At 49.1% G+C, this 18,264-nt stretch overlaps 1 protein-coding gene across 1 annotated transcript in view; it reads left to right on the top strand.

The window, feature by feature from the left end:
* The window catches only part of LOC125344996 (WD repeat-containing protein 27-like), a 121,243-nt gene that overhangs the window by 17,267 nt on the left and 85,712 nt on the right, over window positions 1–18,264 (top strand). Inside the window, exons 11-22 of the mRNA XM_048337253.1 lie at window positions 966–1,054; window positions 3,358–3,425; window positions 3,539–3,660; window positions 5,422–5,504; window positions 7,539–7,617; window positions 8,965–9,042; window positions 10,485–10,582; window positions 11,816–11,905; window positions 14,738–14,859; window positions 15,596–15,729; window positions 16,232–16,329; window positions 17,086–17,207. Of these exons, the coding sequence (XP_048193210.1) occupies window positions 966–1,054; window positions 3,358–3,425; window positions 3,539–3,660; window positions 5,422–5,504; window positions 7,539–7,617; window positions 8,965–9,042; window positions 10,485–10,582; window positions 11,816–11,905; window positions 14,738–14,859; window positions 15,596–15,729; window positions 16,232–16,329; window positions 17,086–17,207 (1,183 nt within the window). The remainder of the gene's footprint in view (window positions 1–965; window positions 1,055–3,357; window positions 3,426–3,538; window positions 3,661–5,421; window positions 5,505–7,538; window positions 7,618–8,964; window positions 9,043–10,484; window positions 10,583–11,815; window positions 11,906–14,737; window positions 14,860–15,595; window positions 15,730–16,231; window positions 16,330–17,085; window positions 17,208–18,264) is intronic.

Genomic DNA, 18,264 nt, shown 5'->3' with positions numbered 1-18,264 from the left:
AATGAAAGCCCAAGGGCAGTTTGCTTTGAGCTGTCTTGGTCCTGGAGGCAGAGCTCCCCTAGCTGGTCCAGGGACAAACTAAGGACAGGAAGGCACTAATCATGCTGCCAGCTGCTCACTGGGCAGGACACTGACCCCTCTGCCACCCTCCAGAGGTCTCAACAAGGACAAAGCCAGGGTCCTGTCTTGGATTTCTGCTGGGATGTGTAGCGTAGGCCTGGGGGCAGGATGGCTGTGGTGCTGCATTGATGGTGATGGCAGCTGAGCTGAGGTGGAGCATATGGGAGAGCATCTCTAAGCCTGGCATGTCTTGCTTTGGAGGCCTGTTGATTATCCATTGGTAACACACATCTGTGTTGATTGTTGATTGATAACCCACAGACTTGTGTTGATGGTCGGTTGATAACTCACACATCTGTGTTGATGGTCAGTTGATTATCCACACATCTATTTTGATGGTCAATTGGTAACCCACAGATCTGTGTTGATGGTCGATTGATAATTCACAGACCCATATTGCACACCGATGTGCTGTACCTCTGGGGCACAGGGAGGCTGTTCGCTGAGCTTGTTGCCTCCTTTACCATATAGCTACAGGAGCTTTAGGAGCAGGGGCTATGGTGGGCTTGAACTTCATGCCAGGACCTTACCAGAACAGTGGGCCCTGAAGGATGTAGCCCCACTTCTGTAGCCTCAGAAGAAAGCACGTGGGCCAGAGCCAGGCTGGGTTGGCCTGTGGCTGCTGCAAGATTCTGTCTCCAGTAGGCAGCCAGTGGGTGCCTAGGGAGGCCAGCCCAAGTCTCCTTGCTGACTGTGTGTGGTTGGAACAGGTGTTTAGCCCTGGCTTATCCATAATGAGGTGTACACATGGGGAGCCAGTGGGCAGTGAGAAGCTGAGTCTTAACCCTGGGGAAGGAGAAGAGGGTTTAGTGTCTCCTCTGTCTTTTAAAATTTGTCTCTGACAGCACTGAATGTGTGTGGATTGGAAGCTCCATTGGCTTATTTGTATTTAACATGGCAAGCTTCGAATTGGAGGCTGATTTATACTTCAAGGGTAAGATAATAAATTCAGTAAGTATAATCTCCTGTAACTTGAACGATTTTTAAAAAAGTAACCTGGGGTGGTAAAGTTCACTGCCAAAAAACCCCAATAAAGTCCTGGAAATGGTAAAAAAAAAAAAAGAAAAAAGAAAATATCATCATTTGAACTTGAGGCTACGTTTAATCAGTAGCTAGATACTTACTCAGGTCATCAGGAACTATTGTGTTGGTGAATCCAAAGGACACAGCTTCAAGTCTGCTCTTCCCAATTTCCCTGGGATACTTGGCACAACAAGCTGGGCTCTTCCTTCGAGTATGTGAGTTGGGCTCTGTGAGGCCTGATGTCCATCCACACGTGTCAGACTCTGTGAGCCTCTTCCTCCATCCACGAGGATCAGCATCCTGTGAGCTTCTTCCTCCTCCTTCACCCACGAGGGTCAGCCTCCTGTGACCCTCCTCCTCCTCTTCTACCCACGAGGGTCAGGCTCCTGTGAGCTTCCTCCTCTACCCACGAGGCTCAGCCTTCTGTGACCCTCCTCCTCCTCTTCCACCCACGAGGGTCAGGCTCCTGTGAGCTTCCTCCTCTACCCACGAGGCTCAGCCTCCTGTGACCCTCCTCCTCCTCTTTCACCCACGAGGGTCAGGCTCCTGTGAGCTTCCTCCTCTACCCACGAGGGTCAGCCTCCTGTGACCTTCCTCCTCCTCCTCTTCCACCCACGAGGGTCAGGCTCGTGTGAGCCTCCTCCTCTACCCACGAGGGTCAGCCTCCTGTGAGCCTCCTCCACTTCCTCCTCCTCTTCCACCCACAAGGGTCAGCCTCCTGTGAGCCGCCTCCTCTATCCACAAGGGTCAGCCTCCTGTGAGCCTCCTCCTCCATCCACAAGGGTCAGCCTCCTGTGAGCCTCTTCCTCCTCCATTGATGAGGGTCAGCCTCCTGTGAGCCTCCTCCTCCATCCACAAGGGTCAGCCTCCTGTGAGCCTCCTCCACCCACGAGGGTCAGCCTCCTGTGAGCCTCCTCCTCCATCCACGAGTGTCAGGCTCCTGTGAGCCTCCTCCTCCTCCACCCACGAGGGCCAGCCTCTTGTGAGCCTTCTCCACCCACGAGGGTCAGCCTCCTGTGAGCCTTCTCCACCCATGAGGGTCAGCCTCCTGTGAGCCTCCTCCTCCTCCTCCACCCATGAGGGTCAGCCTCCTGTGAGCCTCCTCCCTCACCCACAAGGGTCAGCCTCCTGTGAGCCTCCTCCCTCATCCACAAGGGTCAGCCTCCTGTGAGCCTCTTCCTCCTCCATTGATGAGGGTCAGCCTCCTATGAGCCTCCTCCTCCATCCACGAGTGTCAGGTTCATATGAGCCTTTTGATCCACATATGTGGCTTCTCAGACTACCACCATTACTCTCCTGTTTGGCATTGATGGTAGTGGACATGTGCCATAGTTCTAGATGGCTTCAACTCCTTGTGCCCTCCTTTAATATGAGGAACTCCATGTCTAGTCTTGGGTTCTTTTTTTTTTTTTTTTTTTTCCAGTCTTGGGGCTTGGACTCAGGGCCTGAGCACGGTCCCTGGCTTCTTTTTTTGCTCAAGGCTAGCACTCTGCCACTTGAGCCACAGTGCCACTTCTGGCCGTTTTCTGTATATGTGGTACTGGGGAATCGAACCCAGGGCTTCATGTATACGAGCCAAGCACTCTTGCCACTAGGCCATATTCCCAGCCCTAGTCTTGGGTTCTTTATCAGGGTCTGTCCCACACACCGTCCTTTCTCTTGTCTGCCCTTCTCTTCTTTCTCTGCACAAGACATAGAAGTTTAAGTGAAAACATGGCGGTCACTCCTTCCAGACTTTCTGGCTCTGCTGGTGGAGCAAACATAATTCTGCTTGGCCTTCTCCCAGATGTAGTGTCCTCCAAAGCCCGTTTCCTTCTCCCCTGTGTACTGTCCTCTGAAGCCCTCTTCTCCTGCCAAATTCTCACAAGATCGTTTTCCTTGCCTTGCCTGATTTCCCCAGATGTGTGCAGAGTGTGGCTGGAAGATCACCATTACTGGTCCCTAAGATGCGGCCTCAGCATCACTCAGCATTTACTCTGGGTATGGGTTCTGGCTGCAGAAGGCTCTTCCCCGCTACCCACTGCCCACTGCACCTTCCTACAGTGCTCTTCCGATGTTTGGCTTCTACCCTGCTGGCTGTGTGACAGAAGGACCCATCTCCTTCCTTGTCACATCCCCCATTGTTCCTCCATGCTGATGTGTGCTGTGCACTCATAACAGGGCCAAACCGGCAGGTTCTCTCCTTTACTTTGTTTATCTTTGCTCAAAATTAAGATTTTCAGGGCCTGAGCATCCAAGTTGCTGGATCCTGTGCGGTGATGAGTGACAGCGTTAATGACCAGGTCAGCCATATATGGAGTGAGTGTGAGTTCTGGGATATTCCTCACTGTCTTGTAGGGGCTTGGGACGGGTATTCATGCACAGGCTGCTAGTGACGTCGTGACTGTCCCCACAGGCATTTTGTGTACTCACGTCCATGTTTGGGAGTCAGATTGCAGTGTTGGAGATCAGACTGTCCATGCTTGTGTGCTCTCAGCAGTGCCACCAGGAAGGGGCAGTGCTGTCCGTGCTGCCCAGGTACAGTGCATGTAGACAGTAGGGTGCAGGAGGCTGTCAGCAGTGCTGGGCGGAGGTGGGAGGGCAGGATGGGAGGCTGTCAGCAGTGCGGGGGGGTGGGTGTCAGCAGTGTGTGGGGGGGTGTCAGGAGTGCGGGGGATGGGTGTCAGCAGTGTGTGTGTGGGGTGTCAGCAGTGTGTGTGGGAGTGTCAGTCAGCAGTGTGTGTGGGGGTGTCAGTCAGCAGTGTCTGTGGGGGTCAGCAGTGTGTGTGTGGGTGTCAGCAGTGTGTGTGGGAGTGTCAGTCAGCAGTGTGTGTGGGAGTGTCAGCAGTGTGTGTGTGGGTGTCAGCAGTGTGTGGGGGGTCAGCAGTGTGTGTGGGGGTGTCAGTCAGCAGTGTGTGTGTGTGTGTGTCAGTCAGCAGTGTGGGGGAGGTGTCAGCAGTGTGGAGGGGTGTCAGTCAGCAGTGTGTGTGGGGGAGTCAGCAGTGTGTGTGTGGGGGTGTCAGTCAGCAGTGTGTGTGTGGGTGTCAGTCAGCAGTGTGGGGGAGGTGTCAGTCAGCAGTGTGGGGGGTGTCAGTCAGCAGTGTGGGGGGTGTCAGTCAGCAGTGTGTGTGTGTGTGTGGGAGTCAGCAGTGTGTGTGTAGGGTGTCAGTCAGCAGTGTGTGGGGGGTCAGCAGTGTGTGTGGGGGTGTCAGTCAGCAGTGTGTGTGTGTGTGTGTCAGTCAGCAGTGTGGGGGAGGTGTCAGCAGTGTGGAGGGGTGTCAGTCAGCAGTGTGTGTGGGGGAGTCAGCAGTGTGTGGGGGGGGTGTCAGTCAGCAGTGTGTGTGTGGGTGTCAGTCAGCAGTGTGGGGGAGGTGTCAGTCAGCAGTGTGGGGGGTGTCAGTCAGCAGTGTGGGGGGTGTCAGTCAGCAGTGTGTGTGTGTGTGTGTGGGAGTCAGCAGTGTGTGTGTAGGGTGTCAGTCAGCAGTGTGTGTGGGGGTCAGCAGTGTGTGTGGGGGTCAGCAGTGTGTGTGTGGGTGTCAGTCAGCAGTGTGTGTGTGGGTGTCAGTCAGCAGTGTGGGGGAGGTGTCAGTCAGCAGTGTGGGGGGTGTCAGTCAGCAGTGTGGGGGGTGTCAGTCAGCAGTGTGTGTGTGTGTGTGGGAGTCAGCAGTGTGTGTGTAGGGTGTCAGTCAGCAGTGTGTGTGGGGGTCAGCAGTGTGTGTGGGGGTGTCAGTCAGCAGTGTGTGTGGGGGAGTCAGCAGTGTGTGTGTGTGGTGTCAGCAGTGTGTGTGGGGGTGTCAGTCAGCAGTGTGTGTGTGGGTGTCAGCAGTGTGTGTGTGGGGTGTCAGTCAGCAGTGTGTGTGGGGTGTCAGTCAGCAGTGTGTGTGGGGTGTCAGTCAGCAGTGTGTGTGGGGGTGTCAGTCAGCAGTGGTGGGGGTGTCAGCAGTGTGCTGGGTTCCTTTTCATGTGAAGAAATAAAGGTTGAATCTAGGAAATGCAACCATGCTGACCCTCTGGAAGAAACAGTTGTTCTTACATTACTTCTGTCTTGCTTAAAACACATGGATTGTAGTTTAATGCAAAATGCTACTTTATTTCAGAATAGAATTTAATCACCAAACAGTACTTTGCTTAAAACATATTAATATTTTTCATACATGGATAAGAGTTTTTCATTTCTAAACATTGTATGCCCATATATGCATTAATTTGCATTTACAAATGCCCTAAAATATACATCTCATTGAAGCAGTTCTAGTGTATCATTGTTTATCCTCATCACATGGTCTATTTGTTCTTTAGCTCCTGTGTCCTATCCACTTCTCCACTGCATGTTGGAATTTCTAAGGACAAAAGTCCCAAGCCTGCTAATCAAAAGCGACCTGGTTAGTATTGCCCCTCTGAAACACAATGTAGATGGGTATGTTTGTTAGCTCCCATCATTGCTAGCAGGGGCCGTATTTTGCAGATTCAGGGTTTTCTCTGCCTCTGCTCCCTCCTTACTCTGCCTTTCTCATAGTTATTGCCTATGGTCTCTGGTAGGGAATATGTTTGATGCTAAGTAAGACATGCTTCAATATGGTGATTGTTTTCCTAATGACCTTGCAGTGATTCACAGGATGGATCTTAAATATGATACACTCAAAAGTATGTTTTGATTAGTTTGTTGTACACATGCAGCAAACAGTCCATATGATACCTTTTTCCAGAGAAATATCCCTTGTTTTAAGGCCGTGGACGATATTGTGTCCCAGTTATTTTGCATTGTGAGCCGTTTATACTTATTTTTCCATTAATGAGCAATTTTAACTTAATCTTATTAAGTTTAACTTGACCCAGTTAAAAAGATAAAGGTCCTCATCACTGTTATATGCTGCTTGTAGATACCTCACCTGAGTGTCCCCTTCACCTTCAATACAGGTGTCCCTCTTCTTTGCTAGGCAGCCTACTACCTCCCCCACCCCCCTGGGCTGGGGAGCATCTGATGGATCTCCATCAGATGGTCTCATCAGTTGGAGGCTTGTTTTGTGGGCAGGAAATTGTAAACTCTTGAACTGGATCTCTCCTGGGGATGGCAAGGCCTCCCTGGTGCCTAGCTTTGGTACTGTGAAGTGTCCAAGATGTGAATTAACTCTGCTTATGAGCTCATGGAACCTAGAGGGACATGGCATTGTCATCAGGTTTGAATAGTGCCAGAAATAGAACTGTAACCCTTTGTGAAAAAGAAGCATTTTTAGGGTCACACAGCATTCACTTATCTATTTTCTAAAGTTATTTTATATATTGTAGAGAAGATTCATCTGAAACACCAAGTGTTAAATTCACAAAAAATAAGTCATCTTTGTCTGAAAAGTATTTTGAGATTTGTAAATGTTTGTGGTAAATTAAGCAAGTGGCAGTGCTGTAGAAAACATACACAGTAAAAATTGGATAGGAAGTGTTGTTCCCATTAGAGAAGTCTCAAATCTAGTAGTAGCTTATCATTCTTTTTTTTTTTTTTTTTTTTTTGCCAGTCCTGGGCCTTGGACTCAGGGCCTGAGCACTGTCCCTGGCTTCTTTTTGCTCAAGGCTAGCACTCGGCCACTTGAGTCACAGCGCCACTTCTGGCCATTTTCGGTATATGTGGTGCTGGGAAATCGAACCCAGGGCTTCAAGCATACGAGGCAATCGCTCTTGCCACTAGGCCATATCCCCAGCCCCTAGCTTATCATTCTTATTCTACACATTAAGCAATTATAAATAGTGGTGTCCTTATTCATAGAGAGTCTATGGGATTCCATGTTTATGGAGAAAATGTGCATATTGGATATCCCTGTTCATGGACAGACCATGTGAGGTCGATGTCCCTGTTCACAGAGGGCTTGTATTTGGTCCATGTCCCTGTTCACAGAGAGATCATGTGTGATCCATGTCCCTGCTCACAGAGAGATCATGTGTGGTCATGTCCCTGTTCACAGAGGGACCATATGTAGTCCATGTCCCTGTTTACAGAGGGATCATGTGTGTTGGATTACCCTGTTCACAGAGTAACTGTGTTGTCAGTTTCCTGCTCATTGCATCAATGTGCTCATCCCTGACATGTAGAGCTCATGCTTTCCCAAGGCTCTTCTCAGCTATTCCCAGGACAGATTGAGCTGTGTTCACTCCTGTGTGTTCCTCTGGCAGTGTTCTGTTACCAGCATGGCACAGCAGAGCTGTACCAACGTTGTGCATTTGGAATACATAGTGTTTGTTGTAATAGTGCATTGCATAGGAAGAAGGACAAGAGCATTTATGTTGTTTTCTTGTGGCTTGCCCCTCTTGATCTCATCTTCTTTGGCTGGTGTTGGTTGGTTTGACTTTGACGTGGAGTCACATTTTAGTGAATATGTTTTTAAGAGACTGTTCTGTTGTTGATTTGTAATGTTGATCTCACACAGCTAAGCAGAGAGTTGTGGAGGACCGGCCTCTAGTGTTCCACACTAAAGTCAGGTCATCTGGCTACGCATCAGCACCATGGTGAGTACCTCCTTCACAGCACAGGGTCACCACTGGGTACAGACTGCAGCAGCAAACGTCTGTTGACTTCACTGCACCCTGGGCCTCACACCAGCCTGTGAGCTTGTTGGTTCTTACCTCCCTGTGCTAGGTAAGAAGCTGGTGGCATGTAGGAGACAATGGTGATGCTTAAAATGATGTAACCCACCGGAGCCCAGCCCCCATGCCCTTTCTTAGAGTACAGCTTTGCTTTGAGGTCAGATATTCAAGACCTAAGGTAGTGTGTTTGATCATGAGACTTAACAGAAGAAATAATAGCAGCACGATCCATAGAGAAACTACAGCAACGTCTCCCTATATTTCCCAGTTCTACATGAGCCTTTTCCTTCCAAATGAATATTTTTAAAATGTCTTTTTCTTACCTCAAATCTAGACTCTGTAGTTATGAATCCCATAGTGGTCAGAAATGTCTGTGTTACCCTGAAGCCCTCTCTGGGTCCCTGCAAGCTGATAGGATGGCAAAGCGCCCTCTGGTGGCTCAGAGCACGCCAATGCATTGCATGGTGACTGTGCACGCCAGTGGCACAGCGGCCTCTGGCGGCTCTCTAGCCCCCATGTTAGTTCTTCCACCTCTCACCCTTCTCCACCCTCTCCTACTTCCACCTCAGCCCTAGATGCTGGCTTGAGCTTTCTCCAGGGCTCCGTTCCAGGCTGTTGTGTATGACCACAGTTCCAGTACTGCTGCTGGCCCTTTTCTACCTCATTCTTTCTGCTGGCCTGACCAGTGACAAGCATGATTGTGCTTTACTTATTGTCTGTTCTGTGAAGCCCCATGCCTGAGTAAGCACTTGGCACCTCTGACCCACTTATAAGGCTCTGATGGATGGATGGATGGATGTTGAGAAGGACAGATAAATAGAGAGATGGATGATAGGTGGAAAGAGGTATGATGGATGGATGAATAGAGAAGAGGGATAATGAATGGAGAGATGAGCGAGTAAATGATATATTTCAAATTTCATGCCTCAGAAAAACCGAGTATAACCGAGGCTGGCTCGGTGGTTATTGGCATCTGCACGGTTAAGGGTGGACTGCCAGGGCCCACTGTATAAGGCATGTTGGGAGTGTGGGCAGCCGCCACACTGTGGTGGCCCCAAGTGCTGCCCTGGGGCTTTGAATGTGACAGGACTTTTGACAGGACAGCTGAGGAGGAGACAGTGACATCACTGAGGTGAGATGGGAGCAGGGAGGAGCAGGAGGCAGCTAAAACCATTTGTGCAGATGTGAACGTGTGGTCTTGCCCTATGCAGTGTAAAGATTTTAAGAAATGTGGGGTCTTTGAGGATCATACGAGTTTTCTTTCCACAGTGTAACCATGTTTTCACCAAAGACTAACATCAAGCATGATGGCAAAAAATTTTCAAAATGCAAGAACAACTACAAATGGTATGTTATCTAATTTATCCATTTGAAGTAAATTTGAAATAACTTGGAAAGATCGTTAATCCAGGCACTGGTGGCTCATACCTGTAATCCAGAGGATTATGGGTAGAAGCCAGGTGTGACAGAAAAGTCTGAGAGACTCTGTCTCCAAAATAACTAGGAAAAAGCCAGGCTGGAGACATGGCTCAAGTGATAGAGTTCCAGCCAACTGAGCAATTACAAAGCTTTGAGTTGAAGTTCCAGTGCTGGCCAAAGCTGACTCTTAAAATGTTTTAACTGAATTTTTTTTACACAGGTATAAGTCTGCACAAATATAAGTAATTACACAAATGTCATTTGATAGTCTCCTGTTAATAATATTGCCATTATTCCCACCTTAAAAACTTTGAAACATTTATTTTTTTGTTAAAATTTAGTTGTACAAAAGAACTGACAAATGGTCATTGGTGCCTCTTAGGCAACAGCAGGAAGGCCTTGTGCAGTGCCAGTGCTACTCGGATGGCCATGAAGTCTGCCTCTGTCCAGCAGGGCCAGGCTCCAGACGCTGCCGCAGACGCTGTGGGATTTTCACTGTAAATGACAGTCTTGTTCTTTAACCATTGTACATGGTTACCACATTTTCTGCTTTTCTACTTTCACTTACAACAAAATGCACCCAAGTCTGATGAGAGTGTCCTGCACTCTGATGTAACACAAGGCACCATGGGGCAACTCTGGACTCTATTTATTTTTCTCTCTGCTGGGGTTTGAATTCAAGGCCTCCCACTTACTAGGCAAATGGTCTGCCATTTGAAGACGCCCCTAGTCCTTTTGCTTTTTTAGTGTTTGTTGAGATAGAGTCTTAGGGTTTTACCTGGCATTGCTCCGGAGCAGTGTCCTCTTGCCTTCCCCTCCTGAGTAGTTGAGATTAGAGGTGTGAGCCACCCTGCCTAGCCTTCTAAACTCTTGGTGGTACTTGGGTTTGAACTCTTGTTTTCACACTTGCTATGCAGAAACATCCTCATTGCTCAGCCCTGTTGTCTGCTGGTGATTTTTTTCTTGGCTGTGTTTTTCACCTGTTGTTAGGATTGCCAACAGCTAGGATAACAGTTTCACATTTCTGAATCTAGTTATTTATTGAGGAGGTACCCTCCTGAACCTTTTCTTCTTGGACTGGCCTCCAACTGTGATCCTAACAATCCCAATCTCCTAAGTAGCTAGGATTACAAGTGTGAGCCACTGTATGTGTTTCATGACGCACCTAATCACATCTTTGTCAACATCGAACATGAATATTTTAAAGTGAGTCCCTGTGATTTTGAATGGGAGTCTGGTAGAATTTCAGGCATACTGCAGTGAAATCATCCATGTAGTGAGTGGGAAATCCACTTCATTTCTAGCTAACTTTTCATTTCTAATCTTTGTAAGTACTCATTGGTATTTACTCCCTGTGATCTTCCTTGAAGTGAGGGCTACCCTTTGGAGGGTCCTGTGCCATGCAGACCCAGCAGGCAGGTGGCGGTGGCCCCGGAGCCGGTGGCTGTGAGCTGGATCCAGTACTCAGGTAGGCCGCACCCCAGGGGTGTGTCTCCTTTTCATTGCCATCTTACTCTGGCCACTGCCCACTACTTGCCACCTTACTACTGCCCACTGCCTTGAGAATCTGTTTTAAAACTCTTAGACCTGAAGTCCTGAGTGAGCTGTACTTGATGGCAGCCAGGGTAGGGGCAGAGCACCTCACTCCTTTGCTGGCCTCACGTGCCTGCCGTGTGCCCCTCCACCCACGGGGGCCTGGCTGGAGGGCTTTGCATGGCCGGCTCACAGACTCACAGGGAGGCCTCGCTGGTGGCCTGTGCACTCCTGACGTCAGCCTCTTTGGTCCCACTGCTGGCTGGTGTTTCAAGTGTGTATTCTGCTGCCATCCTGGGCCTCTTCGGTGGGCCTGCAGTGGTTTTTCTTAATGTTTGAAGGAGTGAGGGGCAGTGTGAGGGTACCTGCAGTTTCATGTAGGCAGCCCAGACTGGGACCCTGTTCTTGAAGTGAGATCTGCCGGCAGGCGCACCGTGCCTCTGTCTACAGCACGGGCCTGCATACATTGCCCCCTGAGCCACACTGTCAGATGATGCCTTTGCCAAGTTCAAAGTGTATTCAGTGGCTGGCCCCCAGGCATCACGACTTACAATGCTGCTCAAGTCCCCTTTGTTTTTCATGTAATTTTAGCCAAAGAATTTTGACTTGACAAATTTTGACTTTGACTGAGCGCTGTTGAGAGTTAGATAGATGAGGACATTTGTTGGGTGGGTGTCTCTCCTCAAGCATCATTGAGTATTATGGATATTTTTGCTCTGGTTGGTGAAAAGTTTCAACACAAGCGCATGGCTAAGTATTGTTTAGCTGGCCCGTGGACGTGAGTGCAGGTCTGAGATGGGGTTTGGGGTGTCCTGTATAGAAGGACCCCGATTCCCAGACCCACAGCTGAGTGGGCAGCTCAGCTCTGTTCTTTCTCTTCCTCTTCTGTGAGCAAAGGATTGCGACAGCTGTGGTGGAGCCTCTCTCATAGGCTGTGGAGAGATGGTACAGGGTCTCTGTGAGGGGCCCGGTCCCCCATGAGCCTGCCGTGCAGGAGGGGGGGGTCTGTAAAGGGACGGGCGAGTCTTGCCACTTGCCATTTCTGATTTTTCACTCCCTGAAAAAATGAACATTAGGTTTCCTAAAAGCACTGCAACGTATCTGTTAACTTACCAGTGGGATTTCCATGCCCTGGGATTTCATAGGAAGTGTTTTTGTTTTCAAACAGGAGACGGACAGCGGTTGGCCTGTGCCTTAGCCAACCATCTTTCCCTGGTCTTTGATGCCAGCCTTAAGGGAACCCCAGCTGCGCTGTCAGGTAAAATGTGTCTTAATCTTAAGGATGGCTTTGTTGGTAATTGTGTCAGCTGACGATTGCACTCTGGTCTCCTTGTAGACATGGGGTTTGGCTGAGGCTTGGCTGGGGGAGTGGAATGATGGAAGAATGAACCACATTTCACCAGGCCCAGTCCCACACAACAGATCCATGCCCACAGAGTGCATACTGTCCGTGAGACAAAAATTACAGCTGCTTTTTCAGCAAGAGCCACAATGTTTGTGGGTTTTGGTGATAAAGGAAGACAAATATGTTTAATTAACTTAAACAAAAGATGTAATTGAAAATTATTTTGAAATATAGTAGGGTTGGCAACAGACATGTTTATAAGTGTAACAAGATGAATCATTTTTAAGAAGGTAGAGTTGAGATGTGAGCAACAATGTTAAGGACCTAGCTTATAATATAACTCTGACACATGGAGTTCTCAGTTCTAAATGAAAATAATATGACAGCACCTCATTAGCTTCTGAATAGTACCTATGGCTCATAGATATTTTACTGAACACAAAGAGAAAGGTCCTTTTGTAGGTTATCTGCTTTATACGCTCTGCCTGGCCAGCATGAGGGTTGGGAAGTATGATGTCAGGAGCGGGATCAAGCCGGGAAGCAGTGCTGCGCAGCTGCCCACCTGTCTGGGTTTGGGCTCAGCCTGAGCTGTGGAGTCTATCTCAGGCTCCCTGTAGTGTCCAGGTGGCCCCTGCTAGGCAGAGCCTGGCTGCCTGCCTCCCCTGAAAGCTCTCAGAGGAGCTTTGGTCTCTCCTCTGAGATGGTCCGTGGCAGAGTGCCTTCCCCTCATAACCAGGAGCCGCCTTAGCCCTGTCTGAGTCCCTGTCTTCCTCATCTCACCTGGCCTCTGGCCTTGAACCTCCCTGCAGTCTGTGGTTCCTTAGTGCTTACCAGTCACCTCACAGGTGGGGGGCATGTGACTCTGGGCATGTGACTCTTGCTGATGTTACACAAATGGCCATTTACAGAGTGCAGGCTTATGCATGCATCTTATATTGGAAAAGGGCTGCCCCTGAATCAAGGAGCAGAGTGGGGGCTTAAACTTGTCTTTAGGGCACTTTCTCCATTTTTGTTTGGGAGCCTACTCTGTTGTCATGGTAATGCAATCTCACTTTGTGTGTTCCCCTGTTTAGCAGCCATGGAGCTCAAGTTTGGACATGATTGGTGTCACAGCACCTCACTAGAGAGTGGAACAGTGGGAGCCTCCCAATTCTACCTTGCCAGCACATGCACTTGTTCTCATGATCAAGTCTCTTGTGGGTTGGTAGTGATGCCTCTGCCACGGATGGATGGGTGATCAGAGGCCTCCTCCAGACTCAGGCGTTTTTCTCTGCAGTAACCTCCCTCCCTCCTCTCTTTGTGATGCCGGCTGGCTATGGCACCTGTGACTGGGGTGGTCTGAACACCCTTCTTTGGTATTGGAGGGAGGTGAGCTGCACAGGAGGTAGGAAAGTGACTTGGAAGTCAGATGTTGGAGTGGTACCACAGGTGCGGGGCCAGGACTGCTCCCTGGGAGCAGAAGCTCAGTGGCCTGTCGGCAGATGTGGTCCCTCCCCTGCAGCCATCAGGGCTCTCTGTCACCAGCCACCAGGGCTGCTTCCCCACCAGCAGCAGTGAGGAGTGTATCTTAATACTACCAGAACTTAACACAAGAGGGCAGCAAAGCTATTTCATCTGCTTTTCTGCTCAGCAAATTTTTACTGTGTTTGATTGATGTCATAGGTTCCATTTTTATTTTGGTGGCGTTCTTGCCAATAAAATATGGGGGCTAGCAATTCAGTATGCTCTGTGGAAGTATGTAATTTGTGTCTGGAGCTCACCTGAAGCAAAGGCTTGGCTGGATTTCCTGAGTCTGGCTCCTTGCAGTATGTTTTTGGTACAAGTGTACAGAGGTGGGTGGTGTGAGTCACAGTCACGGTGGGCTACCCTGGGGGTGCCTGCTCACCACCGAGCTCCCTCTAGGCTCTGCTTCCATCTACCTGGCCCTCCAGGACCAGCTTGCAGAGACTACTCTTCCAGGCAGTCTGTGCTCCCAGTCTGTGCTGTGGTCCTCTCCTCCAGGCAGTCTGTACTCCAGCCTTCTCCGCTTCTCTGCTTCTCAGGGCAGTCAGATGGCACTCGCCTGAAGTGACTGGCTCTCATGACTCCCTTGCCTGAGCCCTTTCTGACAGGCTCTGAGGAGTCAGGTCAGGTCAGGAACCCAGAGGCAGAGGGTCCCCAACCAGTCCTGGGTGTGGAGAGAGTGAGGTCAGATCACAAAGCTTTGGTGGCACCCGAATACACTGACTGCCAGGGGTCCTTCCATGGGTGCCTACAGCCCAGCTCTGGAGGTGTGTGCTTCTGCAGGAACTGTGATTCAAGCTGCCCCTCGCCGTTGCCACACGGCACTCCTTAGTGTGTACCACAGGTGGTCGGCTCTGCGTGTGCACAGTGAAGCACTTTGGCATTTTCTTCCCTACTAACATACATAACAATGGTCACAAAGTCCTCTTTTTTACATCACAGTATTTTTATAGTGCTTTCTTAAACACTCATAATCACCGGTGTGTGGGTGTGTATGGATTTGGACTTCATTTAAGAATAGGAGGGTTTAGAAAATTCTGCCTTAGGACTTGTGTTGCTGAGCTTTAACTTGAGGTGTCCTCTGACTCCCAGATAGATAGGTGTCATGTGACACCACAGTAAGGGCTGTCTCCCTTTTTTGGACAGTGATGCTGGCCTTCTCCTTGCGGAGGCAGCTTATGTGTCCTGGAAGGGTGCCTCCAGGCAACCCTCTGGACTCTTCCCTCTTGCCTCTGTCCTCAGGTCACAATGGAGCAGTGAGCACTGTCTGCTGGAGCCAGGACAGGAGGTGGCTGCTCTCCACAGCCCAGGATCGGACCCTGCGGGTGTGGTCAGCCTGCAGGGCGGAGCTCGTACTGCTTTTGGTACTGGGGTATAGTTGCCTCTGGGGTGGGCAGTGATACTGGGCCAGCAGCTCAGTGGTCTTGATCTGTGGTCATGCTTTCCCGTGAGCACCTCCTCAGGTCCCTTCCAGCCTTCACCAGGAGACTAGGAAGGACTTAAGGGGGCGCTTGCTTCAGAGCAGTGGAACGTGCTCATGAACTGGGCAGTTTGTCATGCACTCACATGCATGCATGTGTGCATGCATAGCATGGAAGGGTGACAGTAGACACCAGACCTATGCTTCAAAGTACATTTTAAATTTCAATCCTAATAAAAACCCATGCATTTAATATGTTATTTTCTTCAGAATTTCAGCTTTCTTTTCATGTTGGTGTTTATAGGTGGCAGATTACAGTTAAATGTAACCATGTAACTCCTTTCCATTTTAGTGAGCCAAAACAATACTATCAGTTCTAACAAAGGGTTTTCTTTTCTTTTTTTTGCCAGTCCTACGGCTTGAATTCAGGACCTGGGCACTGTCCCTAAGCTTCTTTTGCTCAAGGCTAGCACTTTAATATTTGAGCCACAGCATCACTTCCAGCCTTTCCTGTTTATATAGTACTGAGGAATCAACCCCAGGGCTTCATGCATGCTAGGCAAGCAAACTACTACTAGGCCAAACTCCTGGCCCCCTAACAAAGGGTTTTCCACCTGGGGCAGGCAGGAACCCTGGTCTGCAGGCTTGTTGCAGAGCAGTAATGGCCGTTCTTCTTCCAGGGCAGAGACATGTTTCCTAAGCCAGTCCCGTCTGCGCAGTTCTACTACATGGACACTTTCATGCTGGTAGCATCTGGCCCTGATCTCCGGCTACTGAAGATTCACCTTGACTCTCACAGAGATGAGATGAAAAGGCAGGTTGTTCTGCTTTCCTTCGGTCTTCCCAGTGCTGAGTTCTGATCGAAGGTTTAGCAGCACACACATGTCCCTGCCCTGTGCACAGAGCCAAGCACCTCATGGTGGTCTTTGTTCTCCTTCCTCCCCAGCTGCCACACTGCACACATTTGTCTCTTTGCCATGATTGTTGCCTCCCCTTCCCTTGCTGTGCCCCCGCTAGTCTGGTCCATCTTACTCCACTGCTTCCTGCTGACTCTCCTTTAGGAGATTATTTATAGGACTTAAGACCATATAGACACTTAATAAACATACTTAGGTTACCCTTTAGAAGTAGGACTGAGATGTTAATGAAAATACAGGTCCTATATAGCTGGTTGGTTATCTACTAGAGCAGTATTATAAAATATAACTTGCTAAGTGATGTGAAGCCCTTTTTGCATTTTTATTTTCTTATAGGAGGTGGGATGTTTAGCTACAGTCAGAAGCAGCAAAACTGATGGCCTTCATTTTTCCTTCCAGGTATAAACCGAAGAGCTGGTGCAAGGCCGTGTTCTGCCGCTCCATGACAGGCTCAGCAAATGTGACCACCTTGTCAGCAGTGAACGACTTTTACTCTTGTATCCTTTCTCCAGTCTTCCCCTGTGTCTCACACTTGGCCTTTTCCTCTCACCAAGGCCCTGAGAAGCTCCAGGTGCTGTGACTATGCTGGTGTCAGGAGTCATGGATCATTCTTTCCATGGAGCTCATTACAGCAATCACACATGAAATAATTTCAGTTGTGAAAAATGTTCCCAAGGAAGGAAACCTAAGGGCTTGTTATGACACGCAGCAGGGCTGTCTGACAGACATTTTTGGGCTGCACTTCACTAAACAGTGCCTAGGAATTTAGCACATTTTCTTAATCACCACCCATGCTGTGGGCATCCCTGGATTACGTGAAGTTACGCCATCTCTGTGGACAGGCAGAAATCCTAGCAGTAGCAGTTAATAAAATTTGCCTAATGGTGTGTCTCACGATGGACCTTGGCAGTTGGGCTTGGCTTAGTTGTCTGATCGTAGCTCAGGCTACCTGTATTTCACCTGCTGGTCAATGGGTCACTCACAGTCCATATATCTAGGAGTAGAACACCTGATTGGCCACCTTAAGACATCCTTCACCATCTTCTCTTGTCTTCCTGTGGCCCCTCAGCCCACCCGCACCATCATCTCCCTTGCCCTGGGCAGCCCTCCTTTTTTGGTGGAACATCAGAATTCTTCCCTGATAATGTATTTCTGAGTCTCAAAATGTCCCAGTAAGTTTTATGTGTAAAGTAGACGAAACTCTGTGACCCAGAACATACCTGTGAGCATAGCCCCTAATTGGATTGCTGCAGACTTGGTGCTGACAGCCGGTAGAGACAGGACTTTGGAAGTTTTCGACCTCAATGTGGGCTGCAGTGCTGCGGTGATAACAGAAGCCCACTCCCGGCCCATCCATCAAATTTGTCAAAACAAAGTAAGTGTGTGGGCTGTGTATCAGTGGTTACATTTTGAGCTTAAAGTGTTTAACAGTGACAAATATATTATGATAAAATTCATAATTGCTATGAACTTCAATGTTAATTTTTATTGTCCTCGATAATACCCTTAAACCTTGATGTTTGGCCACATGAATTCACATTAGTATATGCAAAGTTTTGTACTTTGATCTTTGGCTATCTTGTGGGATGTTAAGCTGAGTCATGGGTATTAGGAGACACCAAGCAGATGAAAGGAGAGAAAGAAGGCAGAGACCTCAGCAGACCATAGCAGGCTTTATCATGGCTGCAGAGGGACTCCATGGAACACCAAGCAGGGCCAGAGAGCCAAGGGGCGGGCAGGGGTGGTGGCGGCTAGAGTTTCATGCATCCGAAGATGAGATCTTCTTTGAATACCTTGGTAGCTGTAGCAGACTGTATAATGTCCTTGCAGCTGTGGCAGGCAGTGCACTTTCAGACAAGATTGGAGGCAAAGTTTTACTGAGAATAACTCGAGGAGAGATTTTCGAGAGGGGTTCCCAGGAAGGGTGGTCAGTGGGCCGTGGGAGCAATGTGGAGTTATGAGAACAAGGCAGATTCCCATCCTGGGCCCGCTTTCAGTCTGTCCTAGCGGTATGTTATCACTCACAGTTGTATGAAGGGCTCCTGTCACATGGCCACGTGTCATACGGGTGCACTGTGTGAGGCAGTTGCTGGGCCAGCAGTTTCTCCAGGGATACAGCTCACTGCTCTGACAGAGGTGATTTGAAGATGTCAATGGGTGTGGGTAGAAGGCTGGGAAGAGAGGCTCTCACAGCCTAAGTCTTCAAGAGGTTCTGTTATCTGAAAGAACATCTAAGGTTTGTAAAACAAAAGTGTTTTTTTTCCCACTAAAGCTTTTGTTAGTGTGTATTAATTGTGCAAAGGAGTCTCACTGTGATATTTCCATACATGCATATAAGGTACTTTAGGCACACATATAATGTCCTCTATACATGCATATAATGTACTCCACACACGTGTGATGCACTCCACACGCATGATATGTCCTCCACA

Source organism: Perognathus longimembris, unplaced genomic scaffold (genome assembly GCF_023159225.1).
Source record: "Perognathus longimembris pacificus isolate PPM17 unplaced genomic scaffold, ASM2315922v1 HiC_scaffold_5093, whole genome shotgun sequence".
Taxonomy (NCBI): Eukaryota; Metazoa; Chordata; class Mammalia; order Rodentia; family Heteromyidae; genus Perognathus; species Perognathus longimembris.
This window is presented reverse-complemented; position numbering and strand designations above follow the sequence as displayed.